This window comes from Urocitellus parryii, chromosome 2 (genome assembly GCF_045843805.1).
Source record: "Urocitellus parryii isolate mUroPar1 chromosome 2, mUroPar1.hap1, whole genome shotgun sequence".
In the NCBI taxonomy this organism is placed as follows: Eukaryota; Metazoa; Chordata; class Mammalia; order Rodentia; family Sciuridae; genus Urocitellus; species Urocitellus parryii.
Genome location: NC_135532.1, coordinates 53,255,981 through 53,275,721, shown reverse-complemented (window position 1 = coordinate 53,275,721; position 19,741 = coordinate 53,255,981). Strand labels below are relative to the sequence as shown.

Sequence of the window (19,741 nt, the reverse complement as noted above, 5' to 3'; positions counted from 1 at the left end):
TGTTTAGGGATTTATGCATAGCTCTTCCTCTAGTCAACTAAATGATTGCCTATTGGGTTAAGCACATAAGACATACTATAAGGGTCACCAGGAGACTGCATGTAAAGAAAAACCAACAAAGACCTCTTTTTGTCAGTTCTTGTGTTTATTGACTGCTGTATAGTCCCACCAGCACTTATTTTAAGTATTAATATTATTACAATTCTACTTTCCTATATTATGAACATTTTTAATATTTCACCAACTAAAAGGCATATTTAAGGTTGGTAATATCAAATGAGAGAGGTTCTGTGGGAATGCTTTTTCTGATCTGTTAGTTTTCATCTTTTTTCTTTCACTATTGAGTATAAGTCAAAAAGTTCAAGGGAAGGTGGTTTAAGAGCAATCCAAATGATCCAAATAGGAGGAAGAGGACAATAGTGCAAGGAGATTGTCATGTGGGTTCATGGGTTGTGTTTGTTGGGGGATAATGTCAATGTGTGTTTGTTTTTTCTAGATCTAGATAGATGAGAAAATAAATGATTGAGGAGCTGTGATTTTTGCTTGGTGACAGTTTGCAGTACCAATAAAATTGTTAGAAATTTTAAAAAGATAAACATTACAGCAATGTTTTACCATGCTGTTCGACCAATCAGGAGGTTTGCAGGCACATCTTCCTCAACTGGGAAGGTCATTTCTCAGTCCTGTTTTTTTTTCTATAGAAAGGTCACTCTTTGGATCTGAAGTCAAACCGCTGTTTTCTTCTGTATGTAATTTGCAAGGAAATGGTTATTTGTTTTTTAGAATTTTCTTTTAGTTTTACACGGACACAACACTTTAATTTTTTATTTTGTTTTATTTTTATGTAGTGCCAGGGCCTCCGAACCCAGTGCCTTACACATGCTAGACAAGCACTCTACCACTGAGCCACATCCACAGCCCAGATTATTTGTCTTGAAAAGTTGAAAAAGCAGATGAGTTAATGAAACTCTATCAGTGGCAGTGTTCTTTTCTGCAGGGTTACAGATAGTTGTTGGCAGTGTTCTTTTCTGCAGGGTTACAGATAGTTGTTGGCAGTTGTGGGGTTTGTGCATGTGCTTGAACAGTACTTGTTCAAGCAAGGTTCTCTTTCTGAACAAATGAGACTCAGACCACACTCTGCAAATTTAGAGTGCTTCTTGTTCGTTCTACTAAAATTCATACTATATAAGACATAGGACACTTGAATTTTTTTCTTGATATCATTATTAGGATACATTGAAATTTGTTTTTTAATTAAAGTAATTCACATTCTTCCCATAAACTTCAGGTTGCATTTTTAGTTAAATAATACTGTTTATGAGTTTATTGTCAATATCTGGGTAAATGTCATTTCTCTGGTGGTTCTTCTGTTAATGAGCCGGCCACCTGACTTCCTATTAATTTTAATGAAATTGAGTAAAGACAGTGTGAGGAGAAACAAGAAAACTGAGCCCAACTATTGATAAAGCCCCAAAATTTGCCTGTTTATAATCACATTTATATAAAATAGATTGTTATAAATATTTATATTGAAACAGTAAAAATGGATGGAAGGTAAAGATATTTTTAAAATTTATTTGTTGACATCTCGAATATGAAAGATAGTAATAATTATGTTTTGGATCATTCTAATTATTTCTAAACCCCATCTAAAATTAAAAAAAAATTGCTGAATTATAGAATTAGATATGATTCATTTAGTCTGTCCTACTTTAGAGTGTATAATGACCTGGAAAGGGTCATGAAATTTCCTACTTTTTGTCAGCAAACCATTCATGGTAGTAAATATCTACCTGAATGTAGGGATAAACATCAGTAATATCTTTGATATTGTGGATGTTGAAGAGAAATTCCGATGTGGTTAAAAACAGAAGTACACTTTGAGAAGAACTATAGGTACATTCCTGGAGAGACAATGGGGGATAATTTTGGGTCTCTTCTGAAGATGTGGGTGTAGCAATGTAATGTTAGTAAGACAGAGGATGTTACCAAGAATAATTATGTTGGCTTTAACCCATGAGACAGAACAATGGAAATCAGATGATTATTGACTTTCTTTAATTAATTTAAAAAATGAATGCTTTGGCTATTTCTGTGTTTCTAATTTTATCTTCCAATATTATACTTACTGATTCATATGGATGTTTGATCTGCTATAATACAGCAGTCATTTTGAAACTCCTGTCTTTCCTCTGTTTGTCTGTAGTGTTTTGCCTTTTTGATTGAATTATCCACACCTGACCATCTTCAACAACTTACTGCTTGTATGTATTGGTGTAGTTCTACAAATAGTCAATCATTTTAAATTTAATTTGTCTCTCCATGGTGTTAACTATCCTACTCAACTTGATGCATGTAAATTTAATGAGCTTGCTGTCTTGAAAATCTATATCCATGAATGAAAATATTGAGCTTAATGTTTATAATTCAGTTGAAAAAAATGTCCACTCTATTGCCATTCTCTGCATGATAGCTCCTTAGTGTTCTAAATAGTTGCATGTATGTGCCCAGGTATTAATATTCATTTTTTTCTTTCCTTGGCTTTACCAAAGAAAATGTGGAAACATTTATTTTGTTCCAGCATTTTCTCAGTCTAATATGGAGTCAGAAATCAGTAGTAGGAAGCTGGTATTCTTCTGGTTTGTGGCAACTTTTGGCCCTGTCAAACCCACAGAATCTTTTGGAGTATCTGAGAAGGTGCTGACTTGGTGTGAGAGGTCTCAGCCCTATCTACCCCTTTACCAGGTGCCACAGGGAAGTGTTCAATCACATATTGATCCTTTTCTATATCCCTGATGTTGTCCCCTATAAAATTGATGGATTTAGCTTCGCCTACCTTGTGTTGGTAACACTTTGAAGATTCTTCTGATGATAGCAAAGCATGGGACATCAAGAATCAGCACAGTATTGGCAATCTTAGTGTTCAGCTCTATAGTATTAGACCCCCAGGAAATGGGATTTAATGATAATGGAGACCAAAAAATATGGAAATAAAAATGGGGAGACTAGATTGATTAGAGTTCAAAAATAAGCCATAGAACCATGGTTAACTTCAAGAATTCCCCTGAAGTTTTTCTCAATACCTCAAGTTGAGGTATACAGAAGATATAGTAGATTGACATATACCGGCATAGAGAAGGGGATACCTAAATTGGTTATTGGTAAGGATTAAATAATGCTTATAAATTTAGCACATTGCCTAGTTCAGCCATTTAACCATTATTTCAGATCATAGGTTTTTGGAAAAGGCCATTGGGAAAATGAGTAAGAAGGATGGTTTAAGAAGGTAGGGTTAGATGAGAATGGGATGAAGTATAAGTAACCAAGGACCTTGTGTTTAGGAAACTCAAGAGTGCCTTGTTTCTAGCTTTGGGTTGGACTTTTGTTTTTATCCAGCTTCAAACCCTTGGTCTTACTAGTCTTGGATTTGTCTTCATAGTGGTTTCTTCCCTTGCCTCTCCTCTCCTCCATCCATTCAGTTAGTGTGTGTTTACTACAGCAAACACTCTCAAAACCTAGTTATTTATTTTTTTTTAGATTTTTGAGGACTTGTCAATTTTTTAAATGAAAGAGTGATGTTCCATTTTTATTGTTTTCAAATTATTCATAAAATTGTTCAAAATATTTTAATTTCATCCTTCTCCCCACACACCCAGTACTGGGGATTGAACTCTGGGCTTAACTACTAAACCACATCCCCAGCCCTTTTTTATTTTGACACAGGGTCTCACCAAGTCATTTAGGCCTAGCTAAGTTGCTGAAACTGACTTTGAATTTGTGATCCTCTTGCCTCAGCCTACTGAGCCACTGGGATTACAGGCATGCACCCCCCTATGCCTGGCTTATTTTAATGTTTTAAAACTTTTACTTTGAAATAATTTTAGCGTTGCAATTTTAGAATTCTTCTGTACTCTTTAGTTGGCTTTCCCTAATATCAGCATCTTATATAACATTAGGACAATTATTAAAAATAAGAAAAAAAACATAGATACTACTAACTAAATTGTAGACTTTATTTCCAGTTATGTCTTTTTATATTACAGGTTCCAATCTAAACCACACTTTGCATTTAGTCACCATGTCTCCTTGCCAACTCCAGTCAAGGACAGTTCTTTATGTTTTATGACCTTGACACTCCTGGTTATTTGTGTAAAGGGTCCTCAATTTGGGTTTATCTTTTTTAAATTTATCTTTTCTCCTTTCTCATGGTTATTGAGGAATATTTTGGGAAGAATACTGTAGAGGTCATATACCCTTCTCAGTATATCTTTATCAGTGAATAAGTAATGTGTTAACTGTTTATAGAGGGAGGGATTTCCTGCTCATTGCTATACTAACCATCTGGAGGAAGGCTGGCAGGAAAGTAGGTCCATTCAATGCTGGCTTTGAGGAACAAGAGGAGAACTTTCTGTAATGAATCTCCAAAGATGAGTCAGGGGGCAAGGAAAGCTTTTAGAAGAGAAATCAGAGTGGGACAAAAGGCAGGAAATATCCATGTGTAGGTTTAGCTAGGTACTGTTAATCAAAAATATTTTGGTATTGGGGGAAATTCATGGGATTCCAAAAAAAAAAAAAAAAAAAAAAACCAACCCCAAGTAGCCAGGAAAGTACCTTATTCTAGAGATTATCTCTTCCACAGATCACCTGTGTCTGTTTTTGTCCCAGTCTCTGCCTCTGGGGAATCTCACCTAAGACAATGGAGATACAATTGAGCAAAAAGAAACTGAGAATTGTGAAAATTAAAGACTTTCTCACTGTTCTCCCTCGCTGACCTTTTGCTGCTTAGTTTGTCCAATAGCCTTGGGAGATACTTGATTCTTCTGGACATACAACATATGGACACAAAGTTTCTAGGAAAAAGTTCTCAGTACATTTCCCAAGGACTTTACCATTTCCAGAAGTTAACTAGCATTGCCTCGTGAGGTTTTCTTCCTGTAGCCTGCTTCTCCATAGATTGAAAATAATTTGTTCTAAAAATCTTGTACCTTTACACTTTGAAATATGTGTTTTTCCCCCCATCTCCATTGCTCCCTTGTTCCTTTTATAAAGGGCAAAGCGTATCTTTGCCATTCCATTTCCTCAAGGACATGCAGAGAGTGATGACCTATTGCATGCAGTTCCATGCCAACTGGGTGCTCCTTGACTGTTTGTGGTGTTGGGTAGTCAATTCCTTTTTTGTGGCCTCATTTCTTTATTTCATTTTGTATTTACATTGAAGCTATCATCACAGTTTTGTCAGAAAGATTAGTGCCATATATCAGCAAGAGAGGTGTCATTAGCCAGAGGAAAACAATTGGAGAATTCTGGGTCTCTTTCTTAATTCCAAAAGAAAACACTGGCCAGAGTTCTCCAGAAAGGCATGAAGCAATAGAATATACACAAACTTAGTGATACATGAGAGAAGGTTCATTAAAGGAATTGACTTGAGAGAATATGGAGACTGTTTCTTGAAAGGCCTTCTGCAAGCAGGAGAATGGGGGAAGTCAGAAGTGTGGCTCAGTCCAAGGCCAAAGGCCTGAGAACCTGGGTGGGGGAGAAGTGAAGCAGACATTGGTTCAGGTCTCAAAATCTGACAGAAGAAAGGTGTCCCAGCTAAAGAAGAGAAAATGAATTCACCTTTCCTCTGCCTTGTTGTACTACTTGGGCCCTTAGTTGATTGGATAGTGCTTTGCCCAATTGGGTGAGGTTGAATCTTCTTAATTAGTCAATTGATTCAAATGTTCATCTCTTCTGGAATCACCTTAAGAGATCATCCAGAAATGTTGCTTCACCAGCTGTCTGGGCATTCTGAATCCCAGAGATGAACCTCAAATTAACCATCAGGACCCCTTCTGTGTATGAACTCATGTCCTCTGGAAACATCTTTCTAAAAAGAAAGTGGCTGCTTTTCTTTTTCTTTGAACTATCCATCTTGAAATTTTAATTCAGTTTTGGCCACAGGTAATGGGCTTTATGTCTTTTAGTATTCTGTATCTATTAAGTATTTTAATTTGCTGGTTAAAGAGGCTGTTATGTTTAACAATTGGAAATTAATAGTGAATAATTAATGAGAGATTCTCAGAACTCTTAGGTTTCCCCCCACCTTTTATAACAATTATCCCCTAGCTTCCCTATTACTTGCTTTCAGTAAGATCTTTTTATTTTTACTTGTGACATGATAATTGTACATACTGATGGGGTAGGGTGTGGTATTCCAACACATATACAATGTTCAATGATCAAATTAGGGTAATTAGGGTATCTCTTACCTCAAACACTATTTCTTTGGGTTGGAAACACTCAAAATTATTTCAGTTATTATGATGTAAAATAAATGATTAATTGTAGCAACCCACTGTGCTACAGAACATTAGAACTTAATCTTATTATCTCCTCATAACCATTGAATAGCCCTTCTCTTTTCCCTCTCCCCTAACCACTTCCCAGCCTCTGGTTAACACTGCTTTGTACTTTCTATATGATCAACTTTTTTAGCTTCCACACATGAGGGAAAACATGTAGTGTTTGTCTCTTCCATGCCTGGCATATTGCCAGTGAAATTATTTATATAATACAAGCTACCTACATCCATAATTAAAAAATCAATATACCACCTTTCTGTACTACATAATTAGTTTGTATTTCAGTGTAAAGTGGCACTGACTATTGAAGAAAGTAAAGAAACATTCTTGACTCTCTGGTTCATACCGCTGTAAGTACAACACTACAGTACAGACTGACACAGTGTGCTGTTTTGAGGATTCAGATGCCACAAACAGTATTGGCCTGGGATACCTATGTTTCAGAAATGGAGTAGAACTATTGATAAAGCTTAAAAGAATTGTAAGTATAATTTACAGAATAGTTGGATTCTTGAGAAATTTGGTGTATTAAAACCAGGCAATACAAAATACATAATATGTTACGATTTAACAATTGGTTCCATTTTACAGTTTATATCTAATTCCACAGTCTTTTTTTTAAGAGAGAAAGAGAGTTTTTTTTTTTTAATATTTATTTTTTAGTTTTCGGCCGACACAACATCTTTATTTGATCAAACCCAGGGCCACCCGCATGCCAGGCGAGCGCACTACCTCTTGAGCCACATCCCCAGCCCCACAGTCTTTCTTATTTTTAAAGGTCTGTGAATCTCTTGTAGGTGCAGAACATTTTTTTGTCCTGTGAGTGTAACCAGGGAAAATCTAGCAGGGATTGCTCCTATAAATGCTTAAAGCATCACTTCAGTCACTTTTAACCAGAATGACTCTAGAAATTTCTAAAACTGCTAAGTGGTAGTAAAGCCTATTGAGAATTATTAGTTTACAGACAAAAAATGAAATAAAACAAGCTATTATTCACCTAATTTCAAGGATATTTCTAACTGGAGTAGTGACAAGAGTGGAATTAATAATTACTACCTTTTATTGAGGTGTCAAATGGAACAATTTCTAAGATCTCAAATATTTCTCTCAAGATGAAGCGAAGGGAATTTTGAATTTTAAGTGCTTGAGGTTTGGTGGCCAACAACTGAGTTGGATAAAGGCATAAACTTCAGTACCCGGTGAATGTAGCTCCCTTATAAAAATTGGCAGAAACTTACTTACTGTTAAGTTTAAGTTTGGATAACCTGGTCAATAGATGACCCAAAGTCCTGATTTTCATGGACCTATTCTGAGTAGACATGGAGTTGATGTATATACAAGTACTTAACATTGCTTATCACATATGGCCCAGGGCTAAGGCTGGCAGGAAATCCCTTTGAGCTTCCCTTCATTTTCAGTCATTTCTTTCTTACCTCTGTCTCCCTTTCTTCTGCTCTTCCAGAGCAGCCTCTTAAGCAACGTAATTGATAGCAATTCTTATGTTTGTTTGGATATGCCTGACTTGTATTTTTAGTCAAAGTTACTTCCATAGGGACATATATGATGCTTAAACGCTTATTTTGGTTGGTGCTCTTGAGGAATGTTAGATTTTTAGGTGGTACCTGTTTATTTTAGTGTAATTTTTATGTGCTTTAGATCTTTCAGTTAATAAACTAGTTAATGTTTTAGAAAGAGATGGGGAAAAATAAATTAAAACCATAGGATGCTTTGTCATTTGCTGGAATCAGTTCTAGTGATTTGATTGTGTCGTGTTCTTGTAGCTTTCAGAATCGGGGAAGTGGAAGTTTATTTACTTTCTAATTTTTCTGGTACACAACAGCTCTTTCAAAACAGTACAAGATAGCTTCAGGTACAGCTGTTTAAAAAAAATAATTAAAATTGTGAATCCTAATAACCTTAGGAAAGGCAGAAATTTGCAACTGTCTAATTATCCATAGTGATGTGAATATAACTTTAATAGCCTGCTGTGAATTTAGATTTTCTGGTAAGCATTTTACCTGTTAAACTCATCTAGAATACTTTCTTCTCTCTCTCCAGCTTTCCTCTGTCTTCCTTTCTCTAGGCAGAATTACACGTAAATCATTTCAAAACAATTAATGCTGCTTTAGTCACAAATTATTGATTTTTCCATTCATAGCGTATATAGAATTGCCACACTATTTAGATTCTAAAACCAGGCATTTTAATTGTGTTTTCCAGGAAGATATGAATTTAAATGAAGATAAAAAGGCACCATTGCGGGAAAAAGACTTCGGCATCAAAAAAGAAATGGTGATGCAGTACATTAATACTGCTTCTAAGACAGTAAGTAAAACTGTCAAGTTGAAAAATATTGCTGAAACATGTTGTTGTGTGGAAAACAATGCCTTTGTTTAATGAAGTACTGAAGTGTGTGTGCCACTGTAATCAGAGGGCTTTTGAATGTATGCTTAAAGGCACATGAAGTGTAATACATTTGTTTAAAAATATTGCCCATCTTATAACTTTTAAACTATGTTTTTGACCAGTTACATTGGTAAGAAACATTGTGGTCTACTGTAAGAGATCTTTCCTTGTTGGTGAATTAAGATGGGCATTGATTTCCAATGTCACCTATAAACAAGCACAATATTTGTATTGTAGGAAAATGAGGCTAATTTTATTCTACCTAAATCAGAATACATAATGGGTATATTTTTAATGTGAGCTTCTTGAAGGATAAAATTATCTTGTTACAAATTATAAGTGCAGGTATTGAAAGGAGCCTTGAACTTCCACATGGCTGCCAGTTTTTCAGGGAAACATAAAATATGTGGGCAGAAATAATGACTAAATATCTAAGAAACCATGACTGGCATAGAGAATCAATGCATTCATTTCATGGAGCAGCAAATGAACTTGACTAGTCATGTACAAATTGTAAATAAATGAATTGGATGAAAAATATAAAATGGACACTAACAAAGAAGTGAAAGACAGTAGAAAATGACCATGGCTAAATTTAAAGTAGAACTGAATTAGAAAAGAGCAGCTTAACACACTAGTTTTCACTGAATACTTTATCCTAAGGCCTGGTTACAAGGACATAAGTTATTTATACTTTAACTCCATTTATCTACTAGACTAGTCTGTGACTCTGAGGTATTTCTTTTGGAAGAAACATTCAAGTGGTGTTTAATTTTTAAACATGTCTCACATTTTGGTAGCCTGATCAGTTGTGGAAATCACTGTGAGTACTGTGCTTTGTCCAGTTCTTTATATAGATGGGCTCAGTGTCCTGCAGTTTAGATGCTGATACTAATTGCTTTTGTCCCTTAATGATACACATAGACATTGCAGGTCAGCATTAAGGGTATATGAGTCAGAGCTCTGTTGTTCTGATCTGCTTATTTATTTTGTTTGACCCCGGGCATCTTATTTTACTTCTCCGAGCTTTAATTTCTCATTCTTAAAATGGGAAAACCTACAACATACCCTTATTATCAGCATTAAATCGTTTATTCCAATTTTAAACTGGTGGTGGCTGCTTGTGGTAGTGCTGCTAGTAGCAATTGTTTTTCCTTGTGATTTTTTTATTCTTGGTATTTAAATCATACCATAATTAATAGTTATGTGCAAAAGTACATAAGTAATAATACACATTTACTACTTATAAGTTCACATCTTTGAGATAGTCATTTTCTTATGTTTACTGAGTGTCCAAATGTCAGGCAGTCTTTTTAGGCACAGGAGATGGGGCACCAAGATATTCTGCTACTTGTCAGCGTGCACTTGTAACTGACACACACAGATATACATGTAATAGTAGGTGAAATGCGTTGTGCAAAAAGAGTGAGAAGAGATGATGGAACTGTATGGGATAGTCAGTAAAGACAACTCTTAGGGAATTTTAAATCTACCAATCATGAATTTACTAAATAGAAGTACAAGGAATACTACATCAGAACTGGTTTAGAAAACCTGGATATATTAATATATTTTAATTCTGGAATTTGAGATAATAAACTTCTAAGAGAAAAACAAACTGTTTTGGACTTCATAATAGTGGATCTATTTCAGTTTGCATTCGCTGATTTTAACCTTTAATCCTTTAATCATTTTGGTCTAAGATTAGAATTTATTTATCAAAATTGGGTAATTAAATTATCAGACTTGAGTAAATTAGTTATCTAAAGGATCATTACAGCATTGACTCATCTAATTAGTGTGTGGAGGATCATGGCTTTTTCTAGGAGAGTTCTGAATAATTTGGCAGATGGTTAACATTATGGAAAGTTCAAACTGACCAATCATGTTTCTGCTTGGGAAGTAGAAACACATTTTATTAACTCTGTAGACTTTGTCATGCCACTTTATTTATATTAATGACTATTGAAAAAGTTAGAAAAACAGAGCCAAAATTTGTAGATGGGTCGTTCTAGAGAGGATAATGCCGAGTACGTGTCAAGTAAATTTATTATTTGATTTTTGCTTTGAGATATTTTTCCTCCCAGGTTAATCATTAAGATTGCCACTGATGCCTGCAGTTGATTTGGAAATGTTTATAAACATTAATCCTCTGCAAATAGTGATAAAATAAGAGCATGCTACAGGGACACTGCTACATCGATGTTCATAGCAGCACAATTCACGATAGCAAGATTGTGGAATCAGCCTAGATGCCCTTCAATAGATGAATGGATAAAAAAAATGTGGCATTTATACACAATGGAGTATTACTCTGCATTAAAAAATGACAAAATCATAGAATTTGGAGGGAAATGGATGGCATTAGAGCAGATTATGCTAAGTGAAGCTAGTCAATCTTTAAAAAACAAATACCAAATGACCCCTTTGATATAAGGGGAGTAAACAAGGACAGGGTAGGGACGAAGAGCTTGAGAAGAAGATTTACATTAAACAGGGATGAGAGGTGGGAGGGAAAGGGAGTGAGAAGGGAAATCACATGGAAATGGAAGGCGATCCTCAGGGTTATACATAATGACATATAAGAGGAAAGGAGGGGTAAGACAAGAGAATACAAATGCAAGAAATGATTTACAGTAGAAGGGGTAGAGAGAGAAAAGGGTGGGGAGGGGAGGGGAGGGGGGATAGTAGAGAATAGGACAGACAGCAGAATACATCAGACACTAGAAAGGCAATATGTCAATCAATGGAAGGGTAACTGATGTGATACAGCAATCTGTATACGGGGTAAAATTGGGAGTTCATAACGCACTTGAATCAAATTGTGAAATATGATGTATTAAGAACTATGTAATGTTTTGAACGACCAACAATTAAAAAAAAATAAAATAAACATTAATCCTAAAAGTAGGCCTAAAGTAGGTAAGGTTAGTTTTTAGAATAAAATGGGAAAAAATAGGGAAAAAATGCCATCGCTCAAACTAGTTATTACCAAGACTTATGTGTGAGTTTTGGTGGTCAAGATGCAATACTGACTTTCTGTAGTTAGGAAGGTTTATTAAATTAAGAAACGATCATATTAGTGGCTGACAATGCCAGATTCATTTTTTTCTAATTTTGTAGGGCATAGGCATGTGTTTGTCTAGTACATGGTATGGGGCTTCTGAGAAATATTTCCCCTCCCTCATTTAAGGACCCCACTTTGGAGAGCTGCTCCCTATGTGCTAAATAGTTATGCAAGGTTGTGAGGTGCTTGGAGAGTGGGATCCTGGAACTGCTGCTCTGGCCCAGTGAAGTCCTCTTTCTAGCCCCTTCCATTATGTGAAGTGAGACTTGTTTTTATTTAAGCTGCTTTGAGTTCTTTTCTTTGTTGATGTAATGGCTTGATATGTCATCCACATACATTTTTGCCTATGTGGGATCTCTCTAATTCGCTCTGACAATTACTGTTTCCATTCAAAGGACATTGTAAAAACCCTACCGTTACCCAGCATGTGTTCACTCAGAGAATAGATGACAGAGGTACTACTGGCCCTGTGTTCATTCTCTGGTAAATGACTCACTGAAGAAAATGTCTTTCATAGAGAATATACAATTTACTTGGGTTTGAGTTTCTAGCTGGAGAGTGAGACTAGTGTGCAGTTGGTAATAAGGATCTTGAAAAAAGTTAAGTAGATTAGACAAAGGGGAATGAAGGAAAGGGCAGGAGAATACAAAATGGAAAGATAGTGGAATGAATGTGATGTAAATTTCCTGTGTGCATATGTGAATACACCATAGTGAATCTCTCTATCATGTACATCCATATAACTGGGGTCCCAATTAGAATAAGATATATTCCATGCTTGTATAATTATATCAAAATGGACTCTACTCTTGTATACAACTAAAAGAACCAATAAAATAAAAAATAAAAAAATGAAAACTAAAGTGATTGTGAAGAGATAGGTAAAATGGAAGATAATTCACAGTTGCCAGAAAAAGTAAGAGGAAACTTATGGAGCAGAACAGGCTGTGGTCTCTTAAGCCACTATTATGAAGAGCCATTTCAGAAAACACTCGAAGCCCGAATTCAAATCAAAGAGAGCTTTATTTACCTGGCCAGGGACTGTCACCCACCCATAAAGACTGAAGCTCTGTGGGAGAGCAACAATTTCCTGGCCTGTGTCTTGGGAATTTAAGTACGAAAACCAACTTGGTTATCTACATCTTGGGTCCGAGCAGGTGTTAGACAACCATATCCTGAGTTTGGTCAGTTAGTGGGGGTGAAAATCTACTTCAAAGTCTTGGGTCACCAAGACCACCATATCCTGGGTTAAGTACATTTTTTGGGGTACAAAATACAGTAAACAATATATTATATGAAAACAACTTTCATTTCAGTTTCTCAGAAACAAATCTTGTAACAGTTTTTATAGAAGGCAGCAAAATAGTGTCTTAGGCCTATGACAGTTCTTGCTTTATAATTGCCTTATCGTACTTATCAAAATCTTATATCTATAATATATGTTTTTTACTAATCTGTAACCTATAACTTAAACTCTTATTGATTGTATTTATCACTTCACACCATGACAGCCACAACTGCATAGGATTTTCACTGTTTTCCAAATGGAAGGGACTGAGAAATGGTTAACTGAACCATAAGTATTGTTATTATTATTTTTTTATTGTGGCTTATTTTTCATTCTTGTCTTCCCATAAAATGCTTTAAGCAGTTCTTCAGATATTGCTAAAATATGGTTTTTATAGTCAAGATTCTTGTGCTTTATGTGGACAAACCATATTTGCTGCCTTTTCTTGGTTTTGTCTTCTTTTTCTCCTGTATTGGGTATATCAAGCCCTGTGTCTGTGACATCAGGGTTTATGTCAGTGCTTATTTTCTTATTGGTATTTTGAGCTGTGTTTAGGGTGAGCTGGCTCCATCTACATCATGTCTGAATAATGTAATACAGTCTCCTATGACAGGGTTCACAGGAAATCTTGGATTAACTTATTCATAATTAAAGAATGTATTAAAAAGGACTACTCTTCATAATAAGATTGAGAATGAGATATTTGCTTTATCACAAAGAATTACTAAAATATATATGCTATATTTTCCTATCTGTTGAGAGGAAAGAGTCTTTGTGTTCCACCCTGAGGTCTTTCAGGCTAATCTGTGGCAATGCAGAACTTCAGAAGGCCTGAGAGTTAAAATCCTTCATGCCAGAAGAGTATAAGGAACCGCCTGAAAGGAGTGGGAGATCCTGTGTAGGGGAAGAGGATCAGAGGGAGTAGGATTCAAGAGGAATGAGGAGAACCTGAAAGATATCTGTGTGGTATCTTTGTGTGCATGTAGAATTTCCGGGAGAGAGTGAAAAATGTGAAGGGATTTTTGATGGAAAGTGCTTTCCTGCTATCTTGTATAAGGTGTTATGTCTCCTGGACCCTTCAGCAGAGATGAACCTTTGCTCATTAGTGAGTTAGGGCTTGAATTTCCCCCAATTTTTTGTACATTAATATGAAACTGTCCTGCTAGTTTGCAACTAGACTGCTTTCTGTTAGCATGTAGTCTTCTTTTTTGGCTGTGGATAAAATACTTTAAATATTTCTCTTTGAAATGCATTCTTCTAGTAAAAGCCCTTCTGAATGCAGTAGCATGTAGCCAGAGACTGCCATAGGGTCCCCATCCTTCCATTTGTTTGGTACTGGCTTGTTTCACAGCTACAGTGACATGGCCATTTAGGTGGATGGCTACCTCATATAACTCAGATTCTTACAGAGAACATCATTCTTTACGTTCTATTTGTTTAGTTTTTTTTTTTTTTATTCTTTTCTGGAAGTTGTGGCACAGTTCCTCTTTTATAAATGCTCCTAGAAGTTTGCTAGTTCCCTCTGACTTTGTTTTCTATTTTTGTTTTTAGTAGTAAAACTAGTTTCTATGTGAACAGTATTTATTGAGAAAGTTCATATAGTGTAACTTTATTCCTTGAACCTATTCTTAAATGTTACTGAAATTCTGGCCTAGACTTTTAAAATAAGAAATTAAATATCAAGTACTACAGAATATAACTTTAAAAAGGATATAAAAATACCATAACAAATTCTTTTTAAATACAGGAGATAACTACATCCACTTTGAATTCCTAAGTGTGGAACTATAATCCTCTGTGTGGTTATATGTATACATTTGAATGAGTATGTATGTATGTATGTATGTATGTATATATAATATTTGTATACATGTTTCAGTGTTTAAAAGTATTTGAGAGGTCTTATCATCGTACCACTTGTTTTAACTTGAGTGGCTAGCATTATGTTTTCAAGTATGAAGGATATAGTATTGTGTAGTATGATCCTTTTAGATATCTCTTACCAGAACAAGTTATATTTTGAGAAGATGTTAGCGGTATATTCAGATTTGTGTGTATTTAAAAAATATTTTTGTAGATGGACACATATTTTTGTTTATTTATTTATTTTATTTATTTTCATGTGTGCTGAGGATCGAACCCAGTGCCTCACACATTTGAGGCAAGTGCTTACCACTCAGCTACAGCCCCAGCTCCTTGCTTATATTTTTTTGAGATGGAAAAATGTGGAGCTTATTTGTTTTAGCATTGATTTGTTACTACTGTAGTAGTAGTAAATACATTTTCATACCTTTCATCATCTATTTTTCTTGCTTACAGTGCAGTTTCAAATGCTAATTAAAAATATTGTCAGAAACAAAGTTATTGTTTTCTCTCATTCTTTGTTTGTTAAGGAGTTTCATATTTTAACTTCTAGAAACTTAAGTTAAGGGACCACAATTATACATATTCTTGATAATTAAAATTTCCATGGATTATTGTTGACTTAAACATCAAGTTAGGATTTGATGAAAGCAACCTTACAACATGGGAGCTTAGTAAAAAATGAGGGTGCTATTAGAAGTCTATAACAACACCAGTCTTGCCCACAATACTTTGTCTGTTTGTCTCTAGGTCTTGCTTGCTGAGTAGGAGAAAATTTCAGAGCTCAGGGCAGTGAACCAATTTCTTGTTAATATTATTTCGTAAATTTCTGTCTTTGTAGGGCAAGTTATAAATTTTTTTTATGTACAATTAAAATTATCTTTCTACAGCTCAAATTTATCCAGTTTCCTTATGCATAGTTTCTGGGTAGCTCTAGTGGTGTTTAAACTTCTTTGCTATCATTGCATTGTGGTATTCTTTAGATAGGAGATGGTAATGAAGAAACTGATCCTTTTTTTTTTTTTTAAATAGGTAGAAATAAGGTTCAAATTAAAATTGCTTATTTTTGGCTTTTAAAAAATCTTACAGGTTGAGATATTTTTCTTTTTCATATTATTTAAAAAAATTTTTTTTTGATGCCTGGGAATTGAGCCAGAAGGGCTTAATCTCTGAGCCACATCCCCAGCCCTTTTTATGTTATTATTTATAGACAGGGTCTCTCTGAGTTACTTAGGGCCTCAATAAGTTGCTAAGCATGGCTTTAAAATTGCGATCCTCCTGCCTCAGCCTCCTGAGCTTCTGGGATTACAGGCGTGTGTCACTATGCCCAGCTATTATTATTATTATTATTATTATTATTATTTTTTAAAGACTTACCAGATAAAGTGTTATTTACTAGCTGAAATGTAGAGACTGAATTGGTCAATGTTTATTAGCATTGTTGGCATTAGAGGTCATCTGGGGTTTTCTTATCTTTGGTCATTCAGTTGTTTCTTGGCCCAAGATATTTTGCTATGCTTATACTTATTTTTATAAACATAATTAAACTTTTGTCTGATAACCAGAAAAGTAGTGATAACTTTGCAAGTGCCAGCAAGAAGAGACATAAAATCATGGTGGTTATGAAGGTGATGACAAAAATGTTCAAATGAAATGAATATTTTGGAAGAAGAAATGTTTCTGAGAAAATGAAAAAGTAAGCAAAGTTCTGTGAATGAACAATTTTTCAGTGAGCAAAGAGGAAGGATAATTGATGAAGTTAAGGGGAAAAAGTGGCCAAGAATAATAGCTCTCAACCTTGATATTGATCAGAATCATCTGGGGAACTTTAAATATCTCAAAGTCCAGGCCACACCATTTAACAGTTATACCAGAATTCCTGTGGTTAGGACTGAGGCATTAATATCAAGTAAATCTTTCTTGGGATTCCAGTGCACAGCCAAGAGTAAGAACTACTTGGCTGTAAAGGATGAGTTTTATCGCCAGGTGTCTCTTAGTATAACATTATTCAACAATAGACTAGGAGTAGATAAAATGTAAAGGCTGAGGTTGGTGCATATTTGTGGCTGCAAGGCTGCTTGCATGTGCGTAAACATCAAAATGTATGTTTCAGTGGCATACATACTGAAACTACTAAGAATTTTGCTAGATATTCTGTAACTTGGAGAAATAATCAGAAAAATATGTCCCAAAGAACAGGTATCAGCATGGAAAGAGAGAGTATGCTTTTAGAGTATGGTTTTAAAGCTTCAGTGAACTGATTTATCTTTCCAGTTGGTGGCATTAAACTTTAGTGACTAAGTTAGTTAAGATTTGAGGCCTTCTTTCAATTCTTACTTTCAAATGGAATAAATTATGTGTGTGTGTGTGTGTGTGTGTGTGTGTGTGTGAATCCTTAGCGTGTCATTCATAATGTGCAAAAGGCATTTGTTCCTTATTTTTTGGTTTTCTGATTTATTACCATTTCCTAACATGTGCAGTTTAGTGGTACTGCCCTAATTCTAAGAACATAAATGTGGTCAGTATAGTCTCTTATTGTCAGTGTGATACAAAATTATTTTCAAATCCCATTATTATCAGAAGCTTTCCATAATAGATTAAGTAAATTTAGGATCTGCCTATGGGATTCATTGAGGCATTAAAACAATGTAGTCTAAAAGATAGACAATCTCATTTTTAACTGTTCCTTATATATTACTGTTAGATTTTATGCATGGCCGTTTTCTTGGGAAACTTGCAAACTGTTTTGATAAGTTTGAAACCATTTCTTGGCGGTTAGTTTTGTTAAGGATGGTTTTAAAGATGGTTTTGTTTTACTCTTTTTTAGTAGGCATATACAATAGTTATTAGTGTCCCCCCTTTCCCCTTCCTTCTCTTTGTACTATGCATTGAACCTAAGGGCACTCTACAACTGAGCTACATACCACCCCAGCCCTTTTTTATTTTGAGGCAGTGTCTCACTAAGTTGCCAAGGCTGGCTCAAACCTGTGATTCTTCTGCCTTAATCTCCTTAGTAGTTGGGATTATAGACTTCGCACCTCCATACATGGCTAGTAGTTATTATTTTTTTTAAAATTTAGATCTGGAATATATCTTAGAGCAACTTTACATTTTGCAAATGGGAAAAAGGCTCAAGGAATATGTGACATCCTCAAATTAGTGATACAGCAAGGACTAGAACACAGAACATCTTTCTTTCTTTGCTTTTTTTGTGTGTTGGGGATCAAACCCAGGAAGTTGTGCATGCTGCTGGGAAAGAGCTCTACCTCTGAGTACACCCTCAGTCCCATCTTCCTTTTAAACCTTTTTGTAAAGTAAAGCAGATGCTTGGTAAATTACCTTAAGAATGCCAAGATTAATAAACATTATGTTGCAACCATCCCAGTAGGCTCTTCATCTGCCCTGCCCAGTCTGAAACCCGCTTAGGTTTCTTATAAAAGCAATTACTCTTCTAAGAATAACTTTCTTGAGTTTCTTTATGGTTTTAACATACCAAAGTGTATCTTAAGGCACCATCATTGTTCTTTTCTTTTAAAAATTGGAATATCTTTCCAGTTGGTGGCATTAAACTTAAGTGACTAAGTTAGTTTAGATTTGAGGCCTTCTTTCAATTCTTAGTTACTTTCATATGGAATAAATTTTATATATATCTATCTTTAAATCTCCAGATTCCTCATTCATCCCTATATTTGTCCAGTACAGCATGGGTTTTGCTAATTTGCATACTCATGGTGAAATTAACTTGTTTCTCTTTTATATTTCCTAAAAAATGACAGATAGATCAGAGGTTGGACCAGACTGAGGAAATATGATATTCTTTTAGCAGTGGTTACTTATGTCTGGTTTGTAATTAAAATTCTATAATTTTTTTCATTTATCAATTGTAATAATTTTATAGACATTTCCTCTTATACTATTTGGCTACCAAGTGATATAGGAAATTTAGGATAAATGCTAGATTCTCTCTGCCAGTTTTCTAGATATTGAATTGGTTCCATCCTTTGAATTGATTCCCTGTCATAAATTCTTAGTGATATTTACGTTGTTAATAATTTATGCATCACAATTATTACTTTTAGTGAAGGTCAGATTGTCCTGCCTTTGGTTAGTGGGACTTTGTCTAGTTGTCTTCTAGTCATTTTGGCATGATCCTGGCAGCTTTGAATTGTTGCATTAGTAACTGCTAAGATGATCCTGGCTTCTTGTGTGTATTTCTCATGTTAGACCTTTCACCATCATTTCTTTTAGGTGGAGTGGTATTTCAGGATTGCCATATTGGGGCCAAGGATGCTTAGTACTAATGGGTGAATTGCTGTTTCTAGGCCTTTCCAGTGCAAGATATCATAAGAGAAATATGTGGTTTGTGTATTTCAAAAGTTTGGCATATGGCATATGCTGTCTCTATCTCCAACCTCTTTTCGTTCTTGACCAGTACCTGTGTCGATTAAGCATATAGCCATTACATTTCACGCAGTCTTCTTCAGGTCTTCATTTAGTCTTCACTTGTATGAATATCTGTTTTGAATGCTTATCACTAGTCCTTTTGTTGATATTTGTCTAGATATTTTGTCTTTCTGAAGTTTATTCCTTAGTAGATTCCTCAGAAGGCCTCATAGAACAGTATTCCCTGAGTTTTGCACATTGATGACAGTATATGCCGTTTGTTGCCTAGGGTCAGTTTTACTGGATATAAAAACTTTGCCTCACACACTTCCCCCTCCCTGCTTAAAATATTAAATTATGCTGCTTCCTTCTAGCATAAAAAACAATAAATAG

General features: G+C 35.1%; 1 protein-coding gene across 4 annotated transcripts in view; it reads left to right on the top strand.

Moving 5' to 3' along the window:
* Positions 1–19,741, top strand: part of Diaph3 (diaphanous related formin 3) — a 460,724-nt gene that overhangs the window by 57,700 nt on the left and 383,283 nt on the right. For 3 of the 4 annotated variants that reach the window (XM_077792732.1, XM_077792729.1, XM_077792728.1), the window contains one exon: positions 8,562–8,666. The exons of the other annotated variant lie outside the window; for it this stretch is intronic. In XM_077792732.1, the coding sequence (XP_077648858.1) occupies positions 8,562–8,666 (105 nt within the window). The remainder of the gene's footprint in view (positions 1–8,561; positions 8,667–19,741) is intronic. 4 annotated transcript variants of the gene reach the window in all.